A 26,064-nucleotide genomic window follows, 5' to 3' on the forward strand; every position below is an offset into this window, starting at 1 on the left:
CTTTCCCCGCTTAATGTAATTAGCTCAATTTGCCTGTGCGATGCTAGTAATGCAAGCCCCCACCCCACCTCAAAAAAAAAAAAAAAAATTGAGTTGCTTCGAGAATTTTGAAAGGGTCGAAATTTTTGTTTAACACTTTTTTTTTTAATTTACCAGTTTTTTTTAATATTTTTTACAAAGAAAAACTACCAAATACAATACCGTTTCTCCACTATACACTGACTCGTGGTATGACGCCTAGGATTACTATGAAGCAGACCTTGCGGTATAGAAAGTGCAACTAAGGGAATATAAATAGAGCGAGTTTTTATTATTATTATTTTAATGTTTGCAGGGGGCCCACAAGTCAGTATTTTGCCCCGGGGCCCGGTTGAGCTCTTGGCGGCCCTGGGGTCAGGTACTCAAAAGCTGAAGGAAAACGCAGTGCTGTTTTGTAGAACAAATGTTCACAATGACTACAAAAAAAAATAAATACTGCATTCAAGGCAAAATGTTTGTACAGTCTGAAAAATAATAATTTCATTTTCTAACAAAATTTTAAAATGAGTAAATAAAAAAATGAAGAAATAATATTTTTTCAGCAAAAAAAAAATGATGAAGAGCACTTTTTTGGAATTGTTTTGAAAAATTTCGGAGGGGGCTCGTACCCTAAAAACGCACCACCTGCATACAGCCATGGATTATCTGTAATGTTTGACAAAACATTTAAAAAGAATTGAAAAGAAAGGAAAACTGCTTCTTAAAACTTTGAAAACAGAATTTTTTTAACAGCCCAAACAATTTAGCAAAACAAAATAAGATCACATAGCATGCATAAACGAATCAAGAATTGAAAAAGAAGGAAATTACTTGCATACAAGATTGAAATTTTTAAATTTATTAAAAAGAAACAACTTAAAAAACTGCTTTCAATGAAAACGTAGCAGATAGGCGCTTAGGCCAAGTTTTACATAATTACATGCATTCCTAATTTATATTTGTTTCATACAGCCTGATCCCGGTTTAATAAACCTTTATTAAACGAATTTTGCGATTTGGCGAATTTTTCTTTTTCCTCCAACTAAAATGAAGGCAAAAGCCCCTATTTACCAAATAATAAACTCTAAATTAAGGAATTATTTTAACAGCCTGTTTATTTTTTCTTTTAAATTAATTTGAGTTGAAATATTGGAATCAGTCATTTTTAACGGGCAAATCTGATGCAGAAGGCGATAATGAAACTCTCATTAAAACTTACTTTTTCAAATGCTTTACATTCCATGGAAACTATAATAACATATCTCATGCAACAGGCTGTAAATGACACAGTTTTTTCTTCTCTCCATAAAGTCCAAAGAGAACTATTTCGAGTCAAGTAACAAGGAAATTGTTAAACTTGTAATACTCAATACATTAAAATTTCAAATTAACTAGTGTGTGATAGCTAAGTTGTGGAATGCTGAATAAAAAGGCTACACTTTCTGATCATGGATATTTTTGTGCAGTTGCTTATCAGGGCTTTTAGATACGGAAAGTGCATTTTTTTCTCACCTCTATATTATGAATAGCCCTGATTTAACATATAAGAGTTTCGGCCCCGATGAATTCCTTAAATTGGGGTCCGACTGTATATTCAATGTTGTCATTGTCATAATGTATATTAGCAAACTTCAAATTTTATTATATCACAGAAATAAAAATAAGTTGGGTCTGAAAAATTTATGACTTTTCTCTTTTTTTTTTTTTTTTTTCAGGTGGTGGTGGCAATTTGTGACATCATAAATTATGCCCTCGGGGGGGGGGGGATGCTAGGTACACCACTGGCATATACATAAATTAATTTTGATTTACAATTGAAGCATTTATAACTTACTACACACACCTAAAGAAAGGTATCAAATGAATCACTCCTCTATGTTTGTGGAAACTAAGAAGGCTCAGTAAAAGAGATAGTACTCCAACTAACACAAAGAGATGAATTAAACATTCCGACAAAAGTGTCAGGGCAAGCAGAAGAATTCCGTTAATGATGCAGATTTCCAGGAAGTCTTTTAATCTAAAATTCAAAAGAATAATACAGTTAAATTTTACTTTGATAGAATAAAAACTAAATAAATTTAATATATATTTTAATAGGAAAAATAGTACATTATTTAATTGGGAAAAGAGGCTTTTTTTTCCTTCAGCAAATAAAAATAAAAGTGTAAGTTCAGCGGCTCTTAACAACTGGTCTAGCGAACCAGTACTAATCTGCAGGAAAATCTGACCGGTCCTCAAAGATTTTTTTACTTTCTGTGTTTTTTTTTTTTTTTCATGTTCCAAAAAAATATTTTAGTATTTTATAAGATTATATTGTATTAATTACTTTGCATACATTTGGTGGTTTTTTTCAAACATTTATTCACTAATGCAGAATTAACATGATAACTAGTTATATTTACCTTTAAATAATATATTGAAACAACTAGACAATAATAAAAAAAATTATTGTTCTTATAAGTGCTTTATTTTGAATTAGTTTTTCTTTCTTTTTGTTTTTCTTTTGTAAGAAAGAAAGAAAAAACCTCAACGGTCAGCAGAATGTTTTCAAGTTTTTACCAGCCCATGGGTCAAAAAAAGTTGAAAAATGCTGGTCTAGTTTAATTTTAAGAATTTCTCCCCACCTCAACATGAAAATTATACTATCCCGTTAGAGCTTGGTATGCAAACCATTGGATTAGTTCCTCAATAGTAAAATGTTTATAGAAGACAGAGAACAAGATCAACATCCTTTACAACTTGAATTCACTTAACCTGAATGCATCATTTGGGAATGATGCTGTTGCCTCCTAGCCAAAAGTATTTCAGTACAAATTGTGGTAGCTAAAACGCTTTTTCTTTATTATATGGCTATATATATCTTTATGTATAATTTACAAAAAATAAATAAATAAATAATTGGTATTTCTAAGAATGTATATGTTTCTCACTAAAATAAAGAAAAATCGCAATACTTTTTTTTCTCTCTCTCTCAACAAAATGTGGTCAAAAGCTAAAAAACTGGCTTGACTTCAGTAAAAACAAGTTACCTGACAGATAAATTGAAAAAATATGCTGCCATCTGACTAAGGACAAATGCTGTAGGTACAAAAAATGTTACGAAGAAAACTTCACTGGGACTGGTTCCATCCATCCATAACTCTTCAAACAAAGTGATATTTGAAATGTTGGACTTCATTTTACTTTAAACCTAGAAATACAAATAATTAAAACATTTTTAAAAATTATTTAAAATAAACTGCTGCTTTCTTTAGCAAAATTCTTTAAGTGGCATTCAAGGATCTTATTAAACATTTTCAAGGGTCAAAACAACAAGAAATGTTACTTACAAAGATTTATGAAAAGCACTGTAAAGAAAAGAAAAAAAGGTAGAATAAAATTGATACATTACCTATAAATACTAAAAAAGCATTTTTCCTATTTTATTAGTGATGTTAAATACCTGGATATAAATTTTTTTAGCAGTGAATACCCTGGTTAGACACACAAAAAGGGTATTTATTTTTCAGTGAACAAAATTCCCATATTTGTGTATAATATGATAGTGCAATATATATTAAAATCTTGCTAAACCGAGATTGCTCGCGCGATAAAAACAAACGGGAGTACTCCCGATGGGTATCTCATATCCAAGGAGGTTTTTAAGTATTTTCGAGTTCAATTTTTTTTTTCAAAAAGGTTGAAAATACAAATAAGAGAAAAGAGTATAATGATAAAATACTTGCATTCAATTTCTACATTTTTTTGAAAATGCATGCCATAAGACAAATGTTTTGGTCATATTTTTCACACACAAATTTGGTTTTTGTCTTTTATATTAGGGCTTTCAGTGAAGCTTTTGTACGTTGACTTTTCTTTTTTAGCAGGGGATGTAATGTCTTCACTAGATCCTAGTTTTAATTTTAAGTCTCTTGGAAGCATTGCGTATGCTTTAGTTCAGAACTGCAGCAGAAATTACTCGAGCAGGGTATGATACACCCATTGAAGTCAATTCCAAAGAAACTAATTTTTGAATGTCCCCACCGTTTCTACCCCTTCAAGGTTATGACCTATGGGTCAGCTACTCAAGCAGTCGTCCACTACCAAAAAAAGGTGGAGAGAAATTTGATTGAAAGCGAAGAGGTAGGTATGTCATACCCTGCACGAGCAATCTCGGGAAATGATTCTATTACATAAAAATCTTTATAACTTTTGTAGAAACAACCCTGATTTTAAAAAATTTTAAATTCAAACATTTGAAAAGTAAGAAAAATCGCAAAAATCTGAAAATTGTTTGTACAAATGTAAAAAGATAAAAATGATCAAAAATTAACTTAAATATATTCAGTGTCAACTGACAATTAACTAAACATTTCTATTTCCAGGTTAGGGTTAAGAGAGGCTTTGAAGTGATTAGAATGGGATAAACTCTTGAGACAAAACCCAACCTAAAAAAAGAGAATACTTGATGACCAGTGTCATATCTGAGGGAAGAAAGCTGGTGGCCCCTGCTCCAGGGGAGGGGGGCACATTTATTCTATTTCTGTTTTATTGGTTGAAATTCAATACAAAAACTTGAGGGAAGATGAGTTAGGGCAGCAATTTTTTGCTCCGACTGAGAAAAATCTAAGATCTATTGCTTGTACTAACTATTAAAAAAAAAGCAAAACTAGTGAAATTTTTAAATTGTAAGGATTTCTCTCAAGGACTTAAGTCAAAAATTTATTTATTTTCATTCTTTTATTTAATTTTCTGTCCACTTTACTGTGTACTTTCCTTAAACAGAAAAATCAACTTGCTTTGTGTATATGTGGTGTTTCTTTTTTTTTCACCAACATTCAAATATAAAGTGAAAACATATAGTGTTCGATAACTATATACAGTGGTTTCCAAAGGTGTTTGTACACTTTGAAATTTTTTAGTAAAACCAAAATAACTCGAAACTGAATTCGAATATGAAGTCCAATATTTTTTCACATCATTTCTATATCATTCTAAATACAACCTATTGGTTTTTTCAAAATATTGACGCATCTTCTTCTTGAAATGGGTCAGAAAACGAAGAGACAGAGAAATAACACGCCACAAAAGTCATCGTACACTCAAATATTTTCGAATAAATTCATGATTAAAATTATCATATGCCGTTTTATTAATATTTTTGCATTGTGTTGACCCTTTTAAGTCATTTGGCTTTAATTTTTTGTTTATTTATTCCATAATATTGTGCTTATTAGTGTAAAATGGCTGGTATTCGTAAAAAAAACGCAAACACCATTCAAAATTTGAATTTTTTTCCCACAGTAGTGGTAGATTGGTTTGAAATGTCTCTAAATTAGTTAATTTATTTGTTTGTATAGTAAAGTGCTTGATAAAATGCTTAAAAGAAAGGAATCGGACCAAAAACAAGGTAAGAAAAGGTCAACCAGCAAAGTTGACAAAACGTGATCGGAGATTTAAAGTTAAAAAATTTATGAAAAATACACATTTGAGTGCTGTAAACGTTTCTGCGGAGTTAAATGAAACATATTACATTTAATTTTCACCTAAAATTGTTCACCAAGTTCTCTGATTAGCTGGATTAAATGGGACCTCTTCCCGCAGAAATTTTCTTGGTCGTGCGTAAAACAGAAAGCTTACGCTTTTCGTCGCAAAATCAATTATAAATAAGCTAAAAATGTTTTAGAATCACGTCTTACTTACAGATAAAAATTAATTCAACACTTATGGTTAAATTGTTGTATAACTGTATGTAGAAGAAAAAATTAGGCACTTAATCTTAAGAACTTATTTGGATTAGTTAATCAGGACGGTGGAGGTGTTCTAGTGAGAGGACTTGGTAGTTTGTAATTTTTTGATGAAATAATGAATCATGCTGTTCCTTTAAATATTTTAAAAACCAATTTTGAACTCTTAGCCAAAAATTTGGTTATTGGAAACAACTTTGTTTTTTATCAAGATAACGTTAAGAAGCACACGGTTTTCAACATTTGTGTCTAGTGCCACGAAAATTGTCCTAAAGTTTAGAAAATACCCCCTAAATCTCCAGATTTTAACTTAATGTAACGTATTTAGAGATATCTGGAGGCTAGATCACGCAAATAGGGCTTTAAAACGAAAATAGATCAAGAAACAGTAAGACTCGAAGTGTGGTAGAACACTTACTCAGAAATTACGCAAAAAAAAAGAAAGAAAAAGAATGAAATCTATTCCCAGACGTTTAAAAGGTGTTATGAATACTGCATGATATTCTACTAACTAATAACTTAATCAAAAGTTAGATTATTCAATAATATATAGACATTTCATAAAGTATACAAAAACTTTTTGAGATAAAATTTCCGGCACTTTTTGGTTTTTGATTTTTTAAAAATTAAATTTTAATATTTTTTAAAAACTTTTCATGTAGTTTTGTTAAAAATTGATCATAGATCTTATAATTAAATACCTATTCCAAAATATTAATTCTAACCAATCGATTGGGGCCTATTTCGTTGAAAGTCGTAGGTGTACGAAGACTTTTGAGAGCCACTGTATAAAACATAATGGGTTCAGAAAACATAATGGGTTCAGAAAACATAATGGGTTCATTAAAACTGGGAGAAGAAAATCATGAAAGCACAGAAAATAATTCTTTTCTCACTTCAACGAAACAAGCAATATTCAGGAATCCTTGACAGGACATCTAGCAGAGAAAATGTTTTATAATATTTATCAGAATTTCCCACATTGAGAAGTTTGTTTACATCGGCTGAGTCGTGAGCATGGCCACACTAGATTTTCTACACTGGCTGTAACAACAGCTGAAAATCATGGAAACAGATGGCGCTACTAGTTGCTCACATATCAACCTAAAAAATCATATTTAAAAATAAAAGAAAGTAATCGTTTATCAAGCATAAATTAAACAAATTTTTGATAAAATAAATATAACAAAGAAATATCTTCTTTTTATGACTTCATAATTGAAAAATGTACTGTTATGAAGATGATGACTTCAACTTTCATTCAATTTGTCGTTCGCTGTCGGTTTTGCTTCGTGCCTCGTGGCGTGTAAAGTAAATTTTTATTTTAACTTCGAATTTGTTAAAATAAGCGGACTAGATCAAAGTAAGCACTTTTTGCTCTATAAGTTTTTTATTTTTGTTCTAACTTTAGCAATTGCCTTTTAAATGAAATGTATGAAACGAGAGCATTCAATATTTGGCGAACTCAAAAGTTAGGGTAAACACTCGTGCGTGGATGAATGCTCAAGAAGTGCCAGCCGATGTTAAGTTTTAAATAGTAATTTTGCCTAAGAAGATTTCAAGGTCGAGGGTTTTTTTCGTTTCAGGTTATGATACTCTTTTGAACAATTAAGAAATCAAAGAATTAGCTAATTGCACGCTAAGTCGTCCTTGTTCCCAGCGCCAAAAATTATTCAAAACGAAATCCGTATATTTATTACAGAAAAATGAACATTTTTGAGTTTTGTAATGAAAAAGTCTGCTGTTATCTTAGTTTGAGTTGTAATTGCTCTGTTTCAAATAACGTTCGCCTTTATATTCTTAGATTGAAAATGAAACTGTTTTTGTGCAATTCGCATCGGGATAGATTATGAATATCCCTGTGAAAAATTAATGTATTTCACATGTAACTTATGATTGAAATCCTTCGTTATGTTGACATAGCTAGTGTTCAATGTGCTCTTTTTAACGTTATTATAAATTTCATATTCTTCATTTTAGATGCCATCTACAAGCGTTAAGGATGTAAATCAGCATGATTTTGTTAAAGCATTAGCAGCTCACCTGAAAAAGTAAGATGCATCAGTTGCTTTTATTAAGATATAAATTGTCAAAACACTATTCGCATATTGTAATATCTACTGTGTAGTTGTGTAATGTATTTTATAGTACTTTCATTTACTGAAAGTTGTAAAAATTTTGGCAGTGGTTGCGGCACCGACCGCCGGAAATGCAATGAAGTACCGACCTCCTTCTGCGCATGCGCAGAGTAGAAATTACTGCCTTGGGGTCGGGATTGTTTTATGAACCCGACCAAGGGGGCGTTACGATGGGCGGGATCTAATTTCAACAGCCGACCAATGATATTCTATGCGGTCGGACGAATTATGTATGGCCGACCACACAAATTAAGATACTTTCCCAATGACCATGCTGAGCGGTCGGACGAAATATGTATGGCCGACCACACAAATGATTCTTTCCAAATGAGTCTAAGCGGTCGGACGAATTATGTATGGCAGACCACCACAAATTAAGATACTTTCTCAATGACCATGCTGAGCGGTCGGACGAAATATGTATGGCCGACCACACAAATTAAGATTCTTTCCCAATGACATTCTAAGCGGTCGGACGAGTTATATATGGCCGACTACGCAAATTAAGAAAAATGCGCCGAGCGAAATGATAGTTCTGGAATTAATATAGATATTAAAACGGCATACACGATCTGTAATTATGCTTTAATCATAATTCAATTATTCGATGCGATACATCGACCATCTCCGACCCATGCCCTCGAGTGCCGCTGCTTTGGGTCGGACAGATTCAAATAGACCTTATGAAATTCTATGGAGGTCGGATGTATAATATGAGACTTAATATGAATTTCCAGTGAAATACTATATTTAGCGATAATTTAATAAGAATTAAGGTAGATTTACGGCGACTAACCGATGTGTGTCACCGCCGGTCGTATAATACGGCAGGAATTCTTTTCCGAACTCTGACTCATGCCCTCGAGCGCGAAATTCTAGGGAGGAAAACCGTAGAGGTATTCATTTTGAACTCTTTTAAACAGTTTTCGAATATTCAATGTACGCTTTGAAACTCGCACCGCGTTCCATGATGCTAGCCATTTTTACACGAACCAAGAGCACGCACGCACATGGTCGGAAGTAGTTGGAACTACTGACGTCGCTAGCTGGAACCGCCGCGCCACGCGAGGCGAAGGAGGCGTGTCAATCCGTTGAAAGTGTCAGATTTGCGCATGCGCAAGTTTCTAGGTCGGATGCCGAATCCAGCTCCGACGGTCGGTGCCGCAACCACTGCGAAAAATTTTACCTACCATGAGAGAAATGATCGCAGATTACATAGCTTTCTGGTATATTTTTTAACAAAGCAAAAAGAAACATACAGTCGAACCTCATTAAACTTCCAACCTTAGCGACGGGCCAAAAGTTGGCGAAATTCGAGGGTGGCGGTTTAACGAGGTTTCCTCTATCTTTCATAAATGCATGGTTTTAAGAAAATATAGTTAAACATATGTATTTTCCTTCCCAATTGATCTTGGAATCATCACCAGATCCAAGATGGGGTGGAGAATAGCTGAATAAAGGCGAAATGCTAAAATGAAGAGTAGAAACGTGGAAGAGAAGATAAGCTCAGGTTAAGAATTCTTGGAGACGTTGAAAACAATGTTCCTTGGGGAACTGAGCTTCGCAGGGGACGGACGGATTAATGGGTAAATGGCCAGAAAGTAGAGGTGGAGCACTACCTGTTGACAGTGAGCGAAAGAAAGCTGGACAATTACCTGGTGACTAATCTAGGGAAAATTGTTGAGGGCAACAAGAAGTGGCAGGTGCAAGTGATGGCATGTGAATGATTTCTGTGTACGTAGCCAGGCTTTAGTAAATGGTTTATCTCCTACTTTGAACTGCCTGACATTCTTTGAATAGAAGGCATTGAAAAGTATCCATTGTATAGTCTATCTTCTCTAGTCCTGCTTTCAATATGGCGGTTTAAACAGTTGTTTTAACATGCTGAGTATATAGTTTCCGTGGAAAATCAATGGCGGTTGGCGGACAGTGAGGTCGAGGTTTAATGAGGGAATTAGTACTACATTCCAATACGGAACGGTTTTTGGCGAACTAAGAGGGGGGGCGGTTTAACGAGGTTCGACTGTACTTCTGGTTTATAAAAATGCAGACCTTGTGCCCACCGTCGGAATATCCTTAACAAATTTAGTACAGTCAAAAAATCACGTTATTATGGATTTCTCAAGAACTACAAGACCAATTGTTCTGTAATTTTTTTTTCACACAAAGGGATACTCCAGCTGTCATTTTCCAACACGAATTAAATCTGCCATTCATTTAGGGGACCTGCAATAGTGATAAAACAGAAAAAAAAGTGTGATTATGGTTCATTGTAAATAGTTAGGAATAAGCTATAAAGAATATCTTAAACTATGTCGAGTTTAATTTTATATTTTCATGAAAGTATCTCGTTAAAAATTTGAAGAAATATGAATATTAATTTTTACTGCACATGCTAGAAAGGTAGCAATTTATAACCTTCATAATCCAAAGCGTAAGTAGATCCTGTAACTCATATCAAAATTCCAACTGGATATCTTTAAAATTAAAAAAGTTGTCAATGATCTAATAAGCCGAATTTCAATAATTCTCCGATTGGCAGTAAAACATAAGGGGTTGTTTGCAAACCGGGTACACTTTCCGGTTCTCATGCAGAGTGACTTGTGATAAAAAACAGATTATTTGCAAACAATCCCTCAAGATTCATCACCTATTGAAGAATTGTTGAAATTCGTCTCATTTGATAGCTTTTTCACTTTTAAAGATATCCAGCTGGAATTTTATAATGAGTTGCATTATCTATCTGAGCTTTGTATTGTGAAGGTTATAAATTGCTATCATCCACGCATGTGCAGTGAAAGATTAATTGCTTTATGCAATTAATCTTTCATTTCATCAAATTTTCCATCTTTTAATTTTAAATTTTATAATTGCGTTTCTTTTGTATGCTGTCGAATATTCTGAAAGTTTAATAAGGAAAAACTCTGTGTTATGAGCCAAAAAACCTTGAAATAAAAATTGGTATTTTTGAAAGGAATGCTGATATCTTTGCAGGTATGGGGGATACTTTCACAAAAATTAAAAAATATTCTTCTAATTAACATATTTCTTGAAGTTTATAGCTTATTCCAGCGATGATGGATGATCAAAAGCCTGTTTTTGTTTTCTAAATTTGCTGGCCCCTAAAATGAGTAGTAGATTCAATTTTTGTTGGAGAATGACAGCTGGAGTATATTTCTTATATGAAAAAATTACAGTACAATTGGTCTCATTTCTCGAGAAATCCGTAAAAATGTGAATTTTTGAAAGTTCCCATACTTTTAATCACATAATGTATTTATATATTTCATATATTGTATGAAAGCAAGTAGAGACGTACCGAGTAGCACTTTGGCCGAGTACCGAGTACTCGGCCGAGTTCCAAGTACCTATTATGTTTTAAGAAGAGCCACCGACACACATGTGATGAATTTTGAACTTATTGGAATAGTAGTATAAACCTCCTTATCCATATAATAGTTTTTAAAACTAAATTCATGCTGAAATTTAATTACTCATTATATATATACAATTTTGTTTGTGTCAAAACTTTTACAAAAAAATAATTTCTTAAATTAAAAATAAATAAATAAAAGGTATGATTAATCAAGTTGGAATTAAAACAAATTACAGTAAAATCCCACTAATGCGGACACTAACAGGACAAATTTTTTTTCTGCAATATAGAGGTTTCCGCAGGACAGGGGCTTAATAATGTTATTTGCATTGGAACTGGGGAATTAAAAATTGTCTGCATAAGAGGGATGTCCGCCTTTGAGGGGTGTGTGTTAGGAAGGGTTTCACTGTATACCAATAAATTATAGTTCTAATCTGCCAAACATAAATAATTTTTAAAAGCAGATAAAACAAATGTGCAGGAACACTCCAGACACGTGTTTCTGCTCCCCTCCCCCCTGTTACAAGGAACGTCTTTTTCAGTGCATAACATGTGAGCTAAAGAATGTAAAGACATTCAACAAAAAAATACGACTTTTGTCGGATGCCTTTAAATCTACGAGCCCCCATTTTGTGTATTGAAAAAGAAATTCCTTGTAATGCCAAAACACGTGTCTGCAGAGTTCCTGCACTGCTTTTAAGGTTGTTTTATTTTTTAAGCAAAAGTATTTTTATATTTTTTATAACTAATTTTTTTTTGTAGCAAAAATCCATTTTTAATATAAAAATTCCATATTTTCTATACTTACATTTTTTGCGTAATTTTTAATAAATAAGTTTTATTAACTTTGGGGACATTAAAGTAAAGATTTATTCCATTGAAGCATTACAAACTTCATTATTCTCAAAATTTAAATTTGACTTATAAATTTTAATTGTAAATGATTGCAGAATATAATGCTTGCTCTTTTTTTTATAAATTTTAGTATCTGTCTTGGACAATATTCAATTTTTTGCAACTACTCGGTATTGGCCGAGTATCTGATCAGAATTTGGCCGAGTACCGAGTACTCGGCAAATTGGCCGAGTAGGCCGAGTACCGAGTAGTTACCGAGTACTCGGTACATCTCTAAAAGCAAGAATAAATGAACAGGGGTCTGTCCGGGATTTTTCACAAGGTCCATTTTTGGTGGAAAATCAAATAATTTTCTGAAAAATCAAATAATTTTATATAAAAAACATTGTTAAAACAAAGTTTTAGTATTTAGAGATGGCACAAACTGCATCATTTAAACTTAAAGTTGAGTGTTTTCCTCTGCTATGTGGAGAATATCATTCTGGAGTGTTTTCTAATATTTGGTGTTTGGAGGGGGGGGGGCATCACTCAAGTATCAATATGTATCTACCATTCAACATTATGTTAAATTATACTAGAAAAATTTTTGTACAGTATTTTAAAAATTGTAACAAAAAAAAAAAAAAATCAGACGGGTTCAGCATTTAACTTTTTGACCCAAGACTCTCTTAAAAAGCACAGAATTTTGTTTAAAACTTATAAATTCTTTGATTTTAACAAATAAAAAGAGATTTTGTTTACCTCTTAACAAAGAGTACTAAACATCAAAAATTAGAAAAATCGTATTTCCCATAGCGGATGCAAAGAGATCACGATTCTCAAAGTGAAGGCATCAAAAATATAAAAACGGCTTGTAACAAGAAATATTTTTGACAAAATTATTTTAAAATTGCATTTTAGAGTCCTATGATAAACATATCATTAATATCTGAACACAGTCAAAGCAAGAAAAAAAAATTAAACCATCGATTCAGCACTTTAATTTGACTAGTAAAAGATTTTTTTTTTTTGCAAAATTAGCAGATTTTGTATTTTAACCCTTTAATTACACCCCTGTTGTGTAATAACTCTCTAATTCGACGTCAAAAAAGGTTCCAAAAATTATGGGTTTTATACAGGGAAATATGTGTTATTTTACTTTCAGATTTGCTCTTTCAATAAACAATTTGAAAGATCCAATCTTGTGTATTAGAATTTTGTAAAGGGTCTGTTCCGTTTCGGTTGATCGGATTTTTGTCAAGGGTCCGTTAACGGACCCAAATATCCTCTGGCTAGACCCCTGATGAGGTGTGCATATTTTTTTCCGAAATATATTTTCAAAAGCATCTTTCAACTAAAAACTAAGATCCTAAAAAATTAAACTAACTCCTGCAAAATTCCTCACTTATAACTTCAAAATTTGAATATGAATCTTACCATTGATTCCTGTACTTGTTATATTTATTAAATAGTGAAAAAGCAGAGTTAATTAAATATATTGCAAAAGCTTTGAAGAAGAGAGCAAAGTTCTAATATAACATACTTTGTGTTCTAGATCAGGAAAGCTTAAAGCTCCTGAATGGGTGGATGTGGTTAAAACTGGAATTCACAAAGAACTTGCACCATATGACGAAGACTGGTTTTATACCCGCTGTGGTAAATAATTTTATTTTTTAAATACTTATTGTTGTAAAATAATTGCATGTTTCACTCTCACTTGTTTTTTTTTTTTTTTTTTTTTTTTTTTTTGTGACAATTAAATTAATATTGCGCATCTTTTAGATAGTTCTGTATCACAAATGCAAAAATCTGGAGTGTGCATGCAAATCATAAGTCGGATATTTAATGTTAAAACCAGCTTGATTCATAAAATTACAGAAGTGGGATAGGGGGGTCATATTTGGATTCTTTGTGGTTAATACTGTCTCGCTTCAAAGCGATTTTGAGTGCATCTGACTCAACTTGGTTGAAAACTGCAGTTGAAAATTCATTTTCTTTAAAAGAGAAAAGCTTTATTCGTGAATGTTTTTGATTCTTCTGTAAGATTTTAAAGAATAGATTGTCCTAGTTTTGATAGGAAACACCTCAAGTATAAAAGATATTTTTTATGAACCAGAATTTTTCTCAGTATTAAGATTTGAAACTTGACCCCAGTTATATAACCTACATTTTCACCTTCCCTGTTACGGGTTAAATAAATGATGGTCAATCTGACACTTACCGTATATACTCGCGTATAGGTCGATTTCACGTATAAGTCGACCCCCTCTTTTTCAGAGAAGAAATCTAAAACCCGCGTATAAGTCAACCCCCATACTTTCCAAAAACATCGCGAATTATTTTCAAAGTAATGAACACATTCATTTACAAATAAAATAGGAATTAAATAGGAAAACATTTCTAAAAGCCTTCAAACACGGATTCCGAGTCGGGTGCAAAAAAAATTTATTAAAGTCCGCTTCCGTCATCACCGCGTCATCGTATACATCGGCAGCTGCGGAATCGTCAATGATATCAGAGTTTGAATCGCTGTCGGCACTAAGAAAACAGGAGGCAGAAGTGTGCACATACTTGAAACAAAATGTATAGCAGTTAATTATTTGAATGGCGTGACAGTTGACGATAAATATTTTCATACGTTTCACGATATTTGTTAATTGCTGATTTGATCCTTAATAAAGAGGAATAAAATTATCTTTATTTATGTGTATTATTTAGGTTTTTTTAGTTATTATTTTTGAATAAGTTTACTTTTTCACACGATCAACTTATCAGCAACTACCTGTAACCGTACATCGGCATTTCTCGTAGCTTCCCAGCTCTCGTTGATAGGAGAAAAAAAATTCGGAAACTTTGACCCGCGTATAAGTCGACTCCCCTTCTTTTGATCTCATTTTTTGGACAAAATTTCTCGACTTATACGCGAGTATGTACGGTAATAATTATCGTTCAGCTTGCAGTGGTGATTAGGGTGCCATAATTTGTAGTGCAATCTATACAAGAGATACATTTAATCAAAACAGCAAGTGTTTGGGGTAAGCTAGAAATTTGATCTAGCTTAACAAGGTTCTGCTGTATTTTGGTATTCTCAAGAATTTTATTGTGTTTTTGAATGACCTTTTTCATTAAAATTCTTGAAAATTTGGGTCTTAACCCTTTCCGGCGCGGTGGTCACAAAAAGGGACACTAATTTTAAAAATTTCTTTAAAAAAAGTTTTTTCTTTAAAACTCCAAAAATCGCTGCATTAGTTGCTTTTATTTCGTTTTAATTCACGCAGATTGCAGCACTATTAAATATGACTCTTTTTGTTGTCTTAATTTCTTGTTCAAAATACCTCTATTTTCAAGCTCAAGTACAATATTTTTTTCAAGATTCTAAAATTTACACCATAAACTAAATTAGTCAACCATTTTCCCTCAGGAATCCTGAGCTAATCAATCATAATTTTGTAAAAGATTCGAGTTCATTTTTGAATGCATAAACAAAGTTTCTTTCCAGGTGTCCCCAAATGTGGACACCGCCCGTCTAGAGCATTGATCTCACTGTTGTATGTGAAAGATGTAATTTGATACATTTCAGAAAAGGGAGACCAAAAGAATAGTCTACAATGGGCTTTTGTTTATTTATTTTGGGTTCTTGACCCAGAACAGGTGAATTTGAAGGTCCATGCGTGCACACATTTGAGATCTGCTTTTCCTACCAGACAGTTGTATACTTTTTTTATTATCAGCTTTGATATTATTTTTTCTGTAAATGGTATTATACAGTCGTATTTTTTCATTTAATATTTTATAGCACAAAAGGAATGCACATAAAGCAAGAACAATGTGCCAAAAATATTTTTAACATTTTAAATTGCTTATTTAGATAATTTTATATAATCTATATGAACTTTCTTGAATTTTACTTCATCATTATCTTGGAATTTTTATAGTAAAAATATTAAATTTTGTGTTCTAAATATTCTTAATGTCATAAATTATTGAAATAATTAGTAAAAATGCTTAAGAGCTTAAAATATTTGAAATTACTCTAATTGTCATACGTGGTAAGCATAACCACTTCAGAAAACAATTTCTGCTCTAGGCGGGCGGTGGTCACAAACGGGGACACCACCCCAAGATGGAGGGGCTGAATTTAAAAAAAATTTGACTGTAAAATCTACGTCCAGATAACCAATTTATCCCATTCATTGTGTTTTTTATTATATTTCTAAAATTTTAATGACCCGCGCCTGTAAGGGTTAAAAGTTATTTGAGCGGAATGCAAAACTGAGTCTTGGCTTTAATGATGCAAAAAGTTTTCCTTCATTTAAGAAGAGAACCAAGAAACTAAGAAAAGATGAATAATCGTGGCTTATCAGTTACGCTGAAAATAATTAAAAAAAGTTCGGTGTTTTTTATTTTTTTTTAATTTTTTTAAAGGGATTATGGTTGCATTGTTTGAGATTTTTTTCCCTAGACTTTATTTCTCATCTTTTTAAGATAGTGTAGATGCTTTTCGCTTTAAAAAAACCTTGTCTTTTATTTGTATATGATTCTCGCCAACTCTTTAAACCTTTTACCACCAAAAAACTACCACTGAACTACTTTCAATCGAAGTGTTTTACTTTTAGAGGCGTAAAATTGTCAAGTACTAATTTTCAAATAAATAGCCTTGAGAATTACAAAAAATGCAACTTTGGTTGTTATATTAGAATGATAAGTTATGTTTGAACATTCTAAAGGATGTAAAAATAGCATTACATCTATGAAATGGCAGACAGGACTTCTTCCATAACAGAAGGGTCACAATAAACTAAACAATTGTTGACTGTATTATTCATTTATTAAGGCTTTTCTCCTCTTTTAGCTTCAGTTGCGAGACATCTGTACTTGCGATCTCCTGCTGGAGTTGGTGCTTTTACAAAAATTTATGGTGGAAGGCATAGACGAGGAACCAGACCTTCACATTTTTGCCGGGGCTCTTCCAGTATTGCCCGCAAAGCTCTTAAAGCTTTGGAAGGTATCAAACTTGTAGAACAAGATCCTAATGGGTAAGTGATGTGAAAAAGAATATAGTTTGTTCATAATGGGAATGTGTATTGGCTCCTCGCTGAGGGAAGATTGTTAGTTTTCTTCAAATTTAAAAGGTATGGGGAATTTTAATGATTAAGATAAACAAGCAGCTACAGTTAATTAAATCTTTCCGAGAACTCGGTAACTACTCGGTACTCGGCCAATACCGATTAGTTGTAAGAAATTGAATATTGTCCAAGACAGATACTAAAATTTATTTTTTAAAAAAAAGAGCAAGCATTATATTCTGCAAACATTTACAATTAAAATTTATAAGTCAAATTTAAATTTTGAGAATAATGAAGTTTGTAATGCTTCAATGGAACAAATCTATATTTTAATGTCCCCAAAGTTAATAAAACTTATTTATTAAAAATTATGCAAAAAAGGTAAGTATAGAAAATATGGAATTTTTATATTAAAAATGGATTTTTGCTACAAACAAAAATTAGTTATAAAAATATAAAATGAAAATATAAAAACACCTTTGCTTAAAAAATGAAAGGAAATAAAACAATGTTAAAAGCACAGTGCTGGAACACTGCAGACACGTGTTTTGGCGATACAAGGAATTCCTTTTTCAATGCACAAAATGGGAGCTCATGGATTTAAAGGCATCCGACAAAAGTCGGATTTTTGTGTTGAATGTCTTTACATTCTTTAGCTCACATGTTATGCACTGAAAAAGACGTTCCTTGTAACGGGGGGGGGGGGGGGGACAGAAACACGTGTCTGCAGTGTTCCTGCACATTTGTTTTATCTGCTTTTAAAAAATATTTATGTTTGGCGGACTAGAACTATAATTGATTGGTATACAATGAAACCCCTCCTAACGGACACTCCTCTTATGCGGACACTCCTCTTATGCGGACAATTTTTAATTCCTCAGTTCCAATCCAAATAACATTATTAAACCCCTGTCCTGCGGACAAAAAAAATTGTTCTGTTAATGTCCGCATTAGAGGAATTTTACTGCAATTTTAATTCCAACTTGATTAATCATGCTTTTTATTTATTTATTTTTAATTTTAAAAATAATTTTTTTGTAAAATTTTTGACACAAACAAAATTGTTTATATAATGCGTAGTTAAATTTCAGCAGGAATTTAGTTTTAAAACTGTTATATGGACAAGGAGGTCTATACTACTATTGCCAATAAGTTCAAAATTCATCACATGTGTGTCGGTGGTTCTTCTGAAAACATAATTGGTGCTTGGTAACTCGGCCGAGTAGTTGAAAGGTCGAGTACTCGGTATGTCTATTCCAAACTACAGTGAAATTTCGATAGGCCTAAGTAAATCTTTATTCCCATCTTCCTGCATGGGAATTAGTGTTATTTCTTTCAGCTTTGGCAAATTGGAGTTGAAGTATTCAATAAGCCGAATTTTATTCAATAACTGTCCTTAGATTTCTCTTGTCAATGTAGCTCCATAAGTGAAAGTAGTTTTCCACTTTAATAATACGAGCAAAAAGAAAGGCTAAATTGAAAATTTGAGTACAGTTTTGTTAAAAAAGAAAACATTCACACAGACACAGATTTTATGGATATTGTTAAAGTTGATGACGGAATTAGTCACAGAGCACTCAACTGGTGAAAATATTTTTTTATGCGTAAGTGAAAATAGAAGAAACGTTTATGGTGTTGAAAAGAAATATGAACTTGAGACAATAAAATTATCTTCCATTCAAAACACTAGAAGAGCAGCAGGTGTTTTGTGCATTTTCTTGGTATCCTGTCCAAATATTCCTTGACCTCCTTGTTGGCGGATTTGTTTAATAAAATTTCTTTAAATTTAATAACTAAAAACTTATATTTCAGCATAAAAATTTCATTTGTTTTCCAACCTGTACAAACTCTTGAATTTATATAGTATTCATATTACATGTTAATTATGTCTAGTTGATATAGAATCTTCATGTGATTCATTATTAATTTTTGCTCATATTATAGATTTTGAGTTTCGTCGGTATGATGTTTTTCATGTGAGCCGAATTTTCGATAACTCTAATTTTCGCAGTTTCGACTAATCAAATTTTCACTGTATTCAAAAAGAAACAAATCATACATAAAATAATCACTTTCTCAGCTTATACTGTTTTTCTTTGCTAACAAATTATAGTTCTTGTTAGACAGTTAAGTTGGTTATGATACTCGTTATTGAAAAATCCGTAATTTTGGTCATGGAAATAAGCATGAAAGTTGTTATTTACATGAGTATCAGTAGTAGAATGTTGTCAGTCTTAATTAGTCATGAGTTAAAGTTTAGTCAACCGTGCTGCATAGCAAGTACAGTTGAACTTCCACATATCAAAATTTTCTATATCAAAATCCCAGCAAATTTCTATGTTCATTACATAGAAAAATTGTTTCTATATATCGAAAAAATTTCGAGATATTCATAGATTTTTATTTTATTTTTCTACTTTTGACTGTTTGTCTCATGGAAACTGAAGGTTACGATAGAAAAGTAGCTTCACTAAAGGTTGCTACAAAAACTCATAAGGAATCTGAGGTTGAGGGGTGTGTAGATATGTCGTTGTTCCCTTCTGGAGTTCTTAAATTCCCTCAAGTTTATTTCAAATCTTAGTTTTAACCAGTAGCACTGTAAAATCAGTTTCAAGTTATCCCTTTTGTCTGTTGATTCTCATTCCTAGTCTTTTCAGCTTCAGTAAAAATCATTCAAGTTAGAATGATTTTTTACTTCTCTCTGATTACATTGTCAAAACGAAAATCCCTCTTATAATGCGGATCAAGTTGAATTGCCGAAGAATGAAGATGTATGAAAGCGCAAAAATGTGATTTCTGTTAATTTTTTAATTATCAATTTTCATTTAATCCGATGCTCGTATAAATTAGAAATAGGGTTTCATTCGTAAAAATTAGCTTTAATTTTAATGTTTATTAGAGATTTTTATGATAAAATAAAATAATTTCCATATATCAAATTTTTTTCCGGCAATTTCCTACTTCGATATATAGAGGTCTGACTGTAATAACATAATGTTATGTTTTTCCTGTAGATATCGCATATTTCTAAAGTTTTTTCTTTGTACAGAAGTTTGGTGAAACCATGATTGCTGTATGCTGTACAGTTTTTAATCTGTATCAGGGTGGCGACAGATCAGGGAAAAGTCAGGGAACTTTATTAATCAGGGAAATATCAGGGAATTTTGAAAAAATAACAAAAAATCAGGGGAAATTGATTTTATGAAGAAAAAAAAATGTTATTAAGTACTACAATTCCCTACGCATTATCCGCGAATTATCTGTTCAAAAAAAAGTAAAATTAATGAGGCGCGATTATACACTGCCGCATATTTGTGCATCTTTTTTCCTCAATGTCAAAGTATTGAATCTTGCTTATTAACCACAGGATGAACTTCCTAAGATTGCTTTTGTGTCTGTTAGGTTGTTTATTTTACCTTAGCTTGGAATTTCCTTTTGCGTTTTCAATGCTACGTAAAATAAACAACCATAAAGGCAAAGAGGAAGCCTTCATTAATGTCTTAGCTCCATTGCCTTTATTCCATTGTCTCGAAGTAATTAAGTTCTGTAATCACTATTTCAAGAAGAAATCTTTGGTTTTTGAATTAATACAGTAAAAACTTAAAAGGTATTACTTTGGGTTTTTAATTTAATTGCTAAAATTGAACTTTCAATTAAAAAAAACTTTGTTTTTTGCCGTTATACTATTTGTTGTCACCGCAGATTATAAAGGTTTTCTTTTCTTCAGACTTAAATATTTTTTTAATTTTATAACCAAGTTGCATTCTTTTATATATTTTGATATTAACTAATTGCTTTTTTTTCCCCTTGCATTCGAAGTTGTTTGTTACAAAAGCAATCTAAGATTTTTTTTTTTCATTACATACTGAAATCATTTGAAATAGAGTTAACTTGTGAACTTAAGTAAATATCTTTATTTTTTTTATTGTTAAAATGCTGTATTCATTCATTAAAATCTATATTCTTGATTAGAGAAAAGCTCCCTACGAATAGATGTCAAATGTTTCATCTGTTTTGCATAAATATGCCAATTAGTTATATAAGAATAACTACATTACTTCTATTCTTTCACTATTACTTGTTATTCTTGCAACAATTATACTGTTTGAAAACTTAGTTCAAAATAATTTCAATTATTTTTTAGTCCTATCATAAATACACATATGTTTTTAAGAGTAATTTTAATAGTTTCTTAGAATTCTTATGCTAAGTGGTTTCTGGAAATAAAGTTTTTTTTTTTTAATTTTCTATAATCTTTCCATTTATAAAAATTTAATATACTGTTTTGTAGGTTTTTCTTTCCTTCCAAAGAAATTGTCTAAAACCATTTTATTAAAAAAGTAGCATCTTTTTAAAATATATCTTTAGTTCAACAACTTTACACAACTTAAAACGTTTAAAATACTGCATTTAATACAAACATACAATGGATTTCAAGTAGAGCAAAGAAAGAAAACCATTATCATAGGTAACGTAAATCAGGGAAAAGTCGGGGAACTTTTTTTCACAGTTTCTGTCGCCACCCTGTGTATCTTAGCAAGGGTTCAAAGGAGAGGCTGCTAGGCTAATATATTTTTAGATATGAATTAATTCCTGGCTTAAAGAACTTTTATGTGAAGTAGAGATACACCATATATTTGGTTGGTATTTGGTATACTGCATATTCGGCAGACAAACCGAGTAGTTTTACCAAATCAAGGTTTTGAAAAAAATTACATTAGTAAACTCTCAGAATTTCTTACACATACTTTATGTATATTTATCTTCGTACTATGCTACCACATTGCATAATGGTTTACAAGTTATTCTTCAACATTTTACTAGAGAGTTAAAATTTATTTCCATTCCTACTTCGATGTAACAAGATCTAGTATTCAATTTTTTTTGACTGGTTACTAGAAATTGTTAAAACTGGATTGTTAGCTGTCTCTGATTAGCAGACCTTATTTTTCATTTATAATTTCTTTCATCATAGTGTTTTGCAATAACTTTTCATTTCAGATGATTTGGAGGTAATGTTTTGTATTTTTCTTGCAGTGGTAGGAAATTGTCCAGCCAAGGTCGAAGAGATCTTGATCGTATCGCCAGTCAAATAAGAAAACCATCTGTTGTGTAAAAGAACTTTCCGAAAATAAATTCTTTATTACATTAATGTTGTTGTTAATTGTCCATAAAAAGTTTTGATTCATTTGCTTGGGTATCATTGCATAAATGGTTTCCTTTTGTCAGGTACGTAGCTAAGGGGGGGGGGGGGGGTTGGGGACAAACCCCCCCCTCAAAAAAAAAGAGAAAAAGAAGAGAGAAGAGAAAGAAAAAAAAGAAGAAAAGGAGAAAATTCCAAGCGATTATACATTTATATATATATAATATATATATATGTATATATATATATATATATGTGTGTGTATTATATATATTATATATATATATACATATATATATATATATAAGAAGTAACCCCCCCCCCCCCCCCCCGAAAGTCGGGTCTAGCTACGCCACTGCCTTTTGTCAAAAAGGTAAAAATTCTTGTGTGTTGCCTAAGGCTAATAATGCATGCGAGTTCAATGCATGTGTCTAAACTAAATTTTAACCTAGGTTTGGTTGAGGTAAGTGGGACCCCTTTTGAGAACAGTTCGTTTTTGAAACCTTATGCATAAGTTTTGAAACAAAAAAAAAAGTGAACTTATTGTCTTATTTTATCTTGGCTATTATTAATAATCAAAAGTTCATCATAATTTTCTAAAATGATGCTTTAAATATTCTTGACGAAAATATTTTTAAAAAACTGGATGTCTCACTTACTCCATAGTAGTGGGGTCTTGCATCATAAAGTATGTACATTTTTAGTGAATTTTTTTTATAAAAACAAAATTTCATTTGAAATTTATTGAAAGGCTGTAGGGATATATTTTACTTTTACATATAAAGGTGTTTCATTTTAATGAACGTAACACAGTTGATTAAGATCAATTTCAGTAAATTTGCCAAAACTTTAAGTTGAAAAAGAAAATTTAGAAGCACTAAATAACTCTTGTCTATATGAATTTGGCTGAAGGATAGCCATTATTGCTTCATCTGCACTATGCCAATATAAAGTCACTTTTTTTTTTTCGTTTTAGCAAATTCAACTGTATTTTTTAATTTGTATCAACTTCCAACATTAGACCTACTTAAATCTAAATGATTTTCTTTCATGTATGTTTCACAAATATAAAACCACCATGGGGAATCGATGGGAAAGCAATAAGAATAAGCAAGCCTTTCTATTATTAAAGAGATTGTTGCTTTATTTACATTATCGAATTCGAGATTATATGCTGGTAGATTAAGCCTTTTTGTTTTGTAATTCTTCTAATCTGCTGTGTTAAATTATGCACTCAAGTATTTACGAAGCAGCTTAATTTCAAGTGCTCTTAAGAAAGCTTGTTAATGGTTGAAATTTTCTCAAAAGGTAACCTTAACAATTTTTAAACTGAGTTTTTAAAAAAATCTATATATGTTTAAAAGAGAGCCAAATTTTTGTTTGAAATTAGTTTTAAATGTTAAAAAAATATGTTATGCATGATTTGTGACCTTAGTTTTTGAGGAAATACTGAACTTATGCTAAAAAATCAATGTTGGCGTATGGGAAAGTTGGCTCCTTTAGTTCTAGGCAGAACTTATTCTTTTACTTACATGGGAAAATCAAAGGGTTTTCTAATGTCATGATCCATAAATGAAGTTTTCCCCTAAATCTTCTATTGCAACAACAAATAATAGAACGAAAAAAATCCAATATGGAAAAAAGGTAAATGACTGACGATAAAGTCAAGTTCTTGCAGTGTGTTGCATTTATTTTTATCTTACTATTCAAAATCAAACATGTGTTTTTTCAATTATATCTTCAAACTTTAGAGCAGGAATATAAATGGAGGCAGCAAGTCCAATCACTGGCTTAGCAAAAGCTGAGGCTACGACGCTAAGTCACGTGACTCAACAACGACGAATGGTTGGCACGTTTTGCGCGAAACTAAATGCTTTGCCTTGAAATCTATCACTTGACTTGGGGTCTTTGATTCGCGTAAGAAAGTCTTCGCTCCCTCCATTTTATCTCTTCTCAATGCATTAAACAAGAAAAAAAGCCAGCACTATTTTAAAATTAACGAGGCTACATTCGGAAACAGGCACCGGTCACCGCAAGCGGTCAAAACGTTTAACTCAGTAATTAAAACGTATTGCTACTCGATTGTTTCCGAACGCTTGCCGTGGCACCGGTGCGGCGGATACAGGATTTCATTTGAGGGGGGGGGGGGGGGTCATGCTTAAGAACGTAGTCTTACGTACAATAACTTCCTTCTACGAACAACCCCCGCCTCCAGTATATTGAAATCATCAAGACTTCAAATATGCTTACAAAAATCATCGAAATCATTGACAAAAATCGTTTTAAAAGTTATCTTTTAAAATAATTTTTAAGTTTTTGAATGTAAGCCCAAAATTTTCGGTAACGACAACTCAAAAGTTTTCGGATCAAAAACCTCTGGATGATTAAATATTTGCATTAATACTCGACACATCCATCTTGTATGCAGAAAAATAACCTTACTTAAAAAAAAGTAAAACATCTCTTAAAATAATAGTAAAAAATGCGGCGAAAATGTAATTAAAAATTTAATATTCTATAAAGATAATTTGGACTTGATAAATTACTCACCGACTGATTCACTTCCAATTGTAGAAAAATCGGAGGTTGACGGAGACGTCGCAGTCTGAGTCTGATACAGGGACTCCAGATATGTTTCCTTGTTTTAGGTTCTTCAGTTTTTTCTACTTTCCAAAAAAGAGACTGCACTGCTTTCTTCTTTGTCACCGGAACGCTTCATTGTTTTTGTTATAGGTCAAGGGTTCCTAAAGTGGGTGCCGCGAGCTGTCCATATTTTCAATATGCGTGAATAATAGAAATAGATTATAGTCCGGTCAATTTAGACAATTGAAATAACAAAAATTCCGGGAAAGCTAAATTTTTGTAGAGACCTTGGGCTTACTATTACAAATAAGGTGCCAAAAGTCCCCATCGATCCCATGTGCGCTAAAAAAGTTATTCGGGGTCAAAGGTCAAAATTTTAGGTTTTTTGGATTTTTCTCAAAAACGGTAAGTTTTATCGAAAAGTACCGCAGACCAAAGTTGTAGATCTCAAAATTCTCTATAAAAATGGTCCTTATGATTTTTTTCTCCAAGACCAAACCTTTCCAGATATTGCGTACTCTCAAAAGACAGCCAGTCATTTACAGAATCCCCTCTACTCGCGTTCCCTTGAATAATATCTGGCTATTCTAGTCCGTGTGGCGTCGTTCACATACCCAGAGGTGCCCAACCCACTAAGGGCATGGGCGCGGCCCTCAATATCGCGGAGCCCCCCCCCCCCCCCCCCCCAAAGCAAGAGCCCCCCTCCAAAAACTAAAAAAAATACCCCTCAAAACAATTTCCCTAAAAATTTCGATGGCGCAGTCTGGGTCACGACCTCTCCTGGGGGGGGGGCACCCCTGACGTACTTGCTTCTTTTTAGAGTTAAACGTGCAGTTCGAGTGAATAAACGTATTAATCACAAGCGTCTACTATAGTTTGTGCTGATCAATATTTAAGAAAAATGTAACAATTTCGCTTTATTTGCAATAAACTTTTGACAGAATGTGAAACTGTTGTGCTGGGCAGTTGTGGAATGCCAACTTTAATCGATGCAAGTCTCGGGAGAAGTTATAAGAATGCTGATTATTTAAGAAGTCAAAAGTCTGTTACAATTCGCGTGGATTGCAGAAAATCATACACGCGGAAAAATTCAATCTCTGCAGCAACGTGAGGATAAAGAGGCTAGTACTTCAAAAGTAAGTCCTCCTCGTACTATAGCGCGATTAAGTGAATTTGAATC

At 32.3% G+C, this 26,064-nt stretch overlaps 1 protein-coding gene across 1 annotated transcript; it reads left to right on the forward strand.

The window, feature by feature from the left end:
• Positions 1-6,995: 6,995 nt before the first annotated feature.
• Positions 6,996-22,310, forward strand: LOC129224417 (40S ribosomal protein S19-like). Its single transcript, XM_054858865.1, has 5 exons — positions 6,996-7,107; positions 7,725-7,795; positions 13,648-13,748; positions 16,945-17,128; positions 22,196-22,310. The coding sequence occupies exons 2-5, from the start codon at positions 7,725-7,727 to the stop codon at positions 22,272-22,274; spliced, it is 435 nt and encodes a 144-aa protein (XP_054714840.1). The 5' UTR covers positions 6,996-7,107; the 3' UTR covers positions 22,275-22,310.
• Positions 22,311-26,064: the final 3,754 nt, after the last annotated feature.

The sequence above is a fragment of the Uloborus diversus genome, chromosome 6, assembly GCF_026930045.1.
Source record: "Uloborus diversus isolate 005 chromosome 6, Udiv.v.3.1, whole genome shotgun sequence".
Taxonomy (NCBI): domain Eukaryota; kingdom Metazoa; phylum Arthropoda; class Arachnida; order Araneae; family Uloboridae; genus Uloborus; species Uloborus diversus.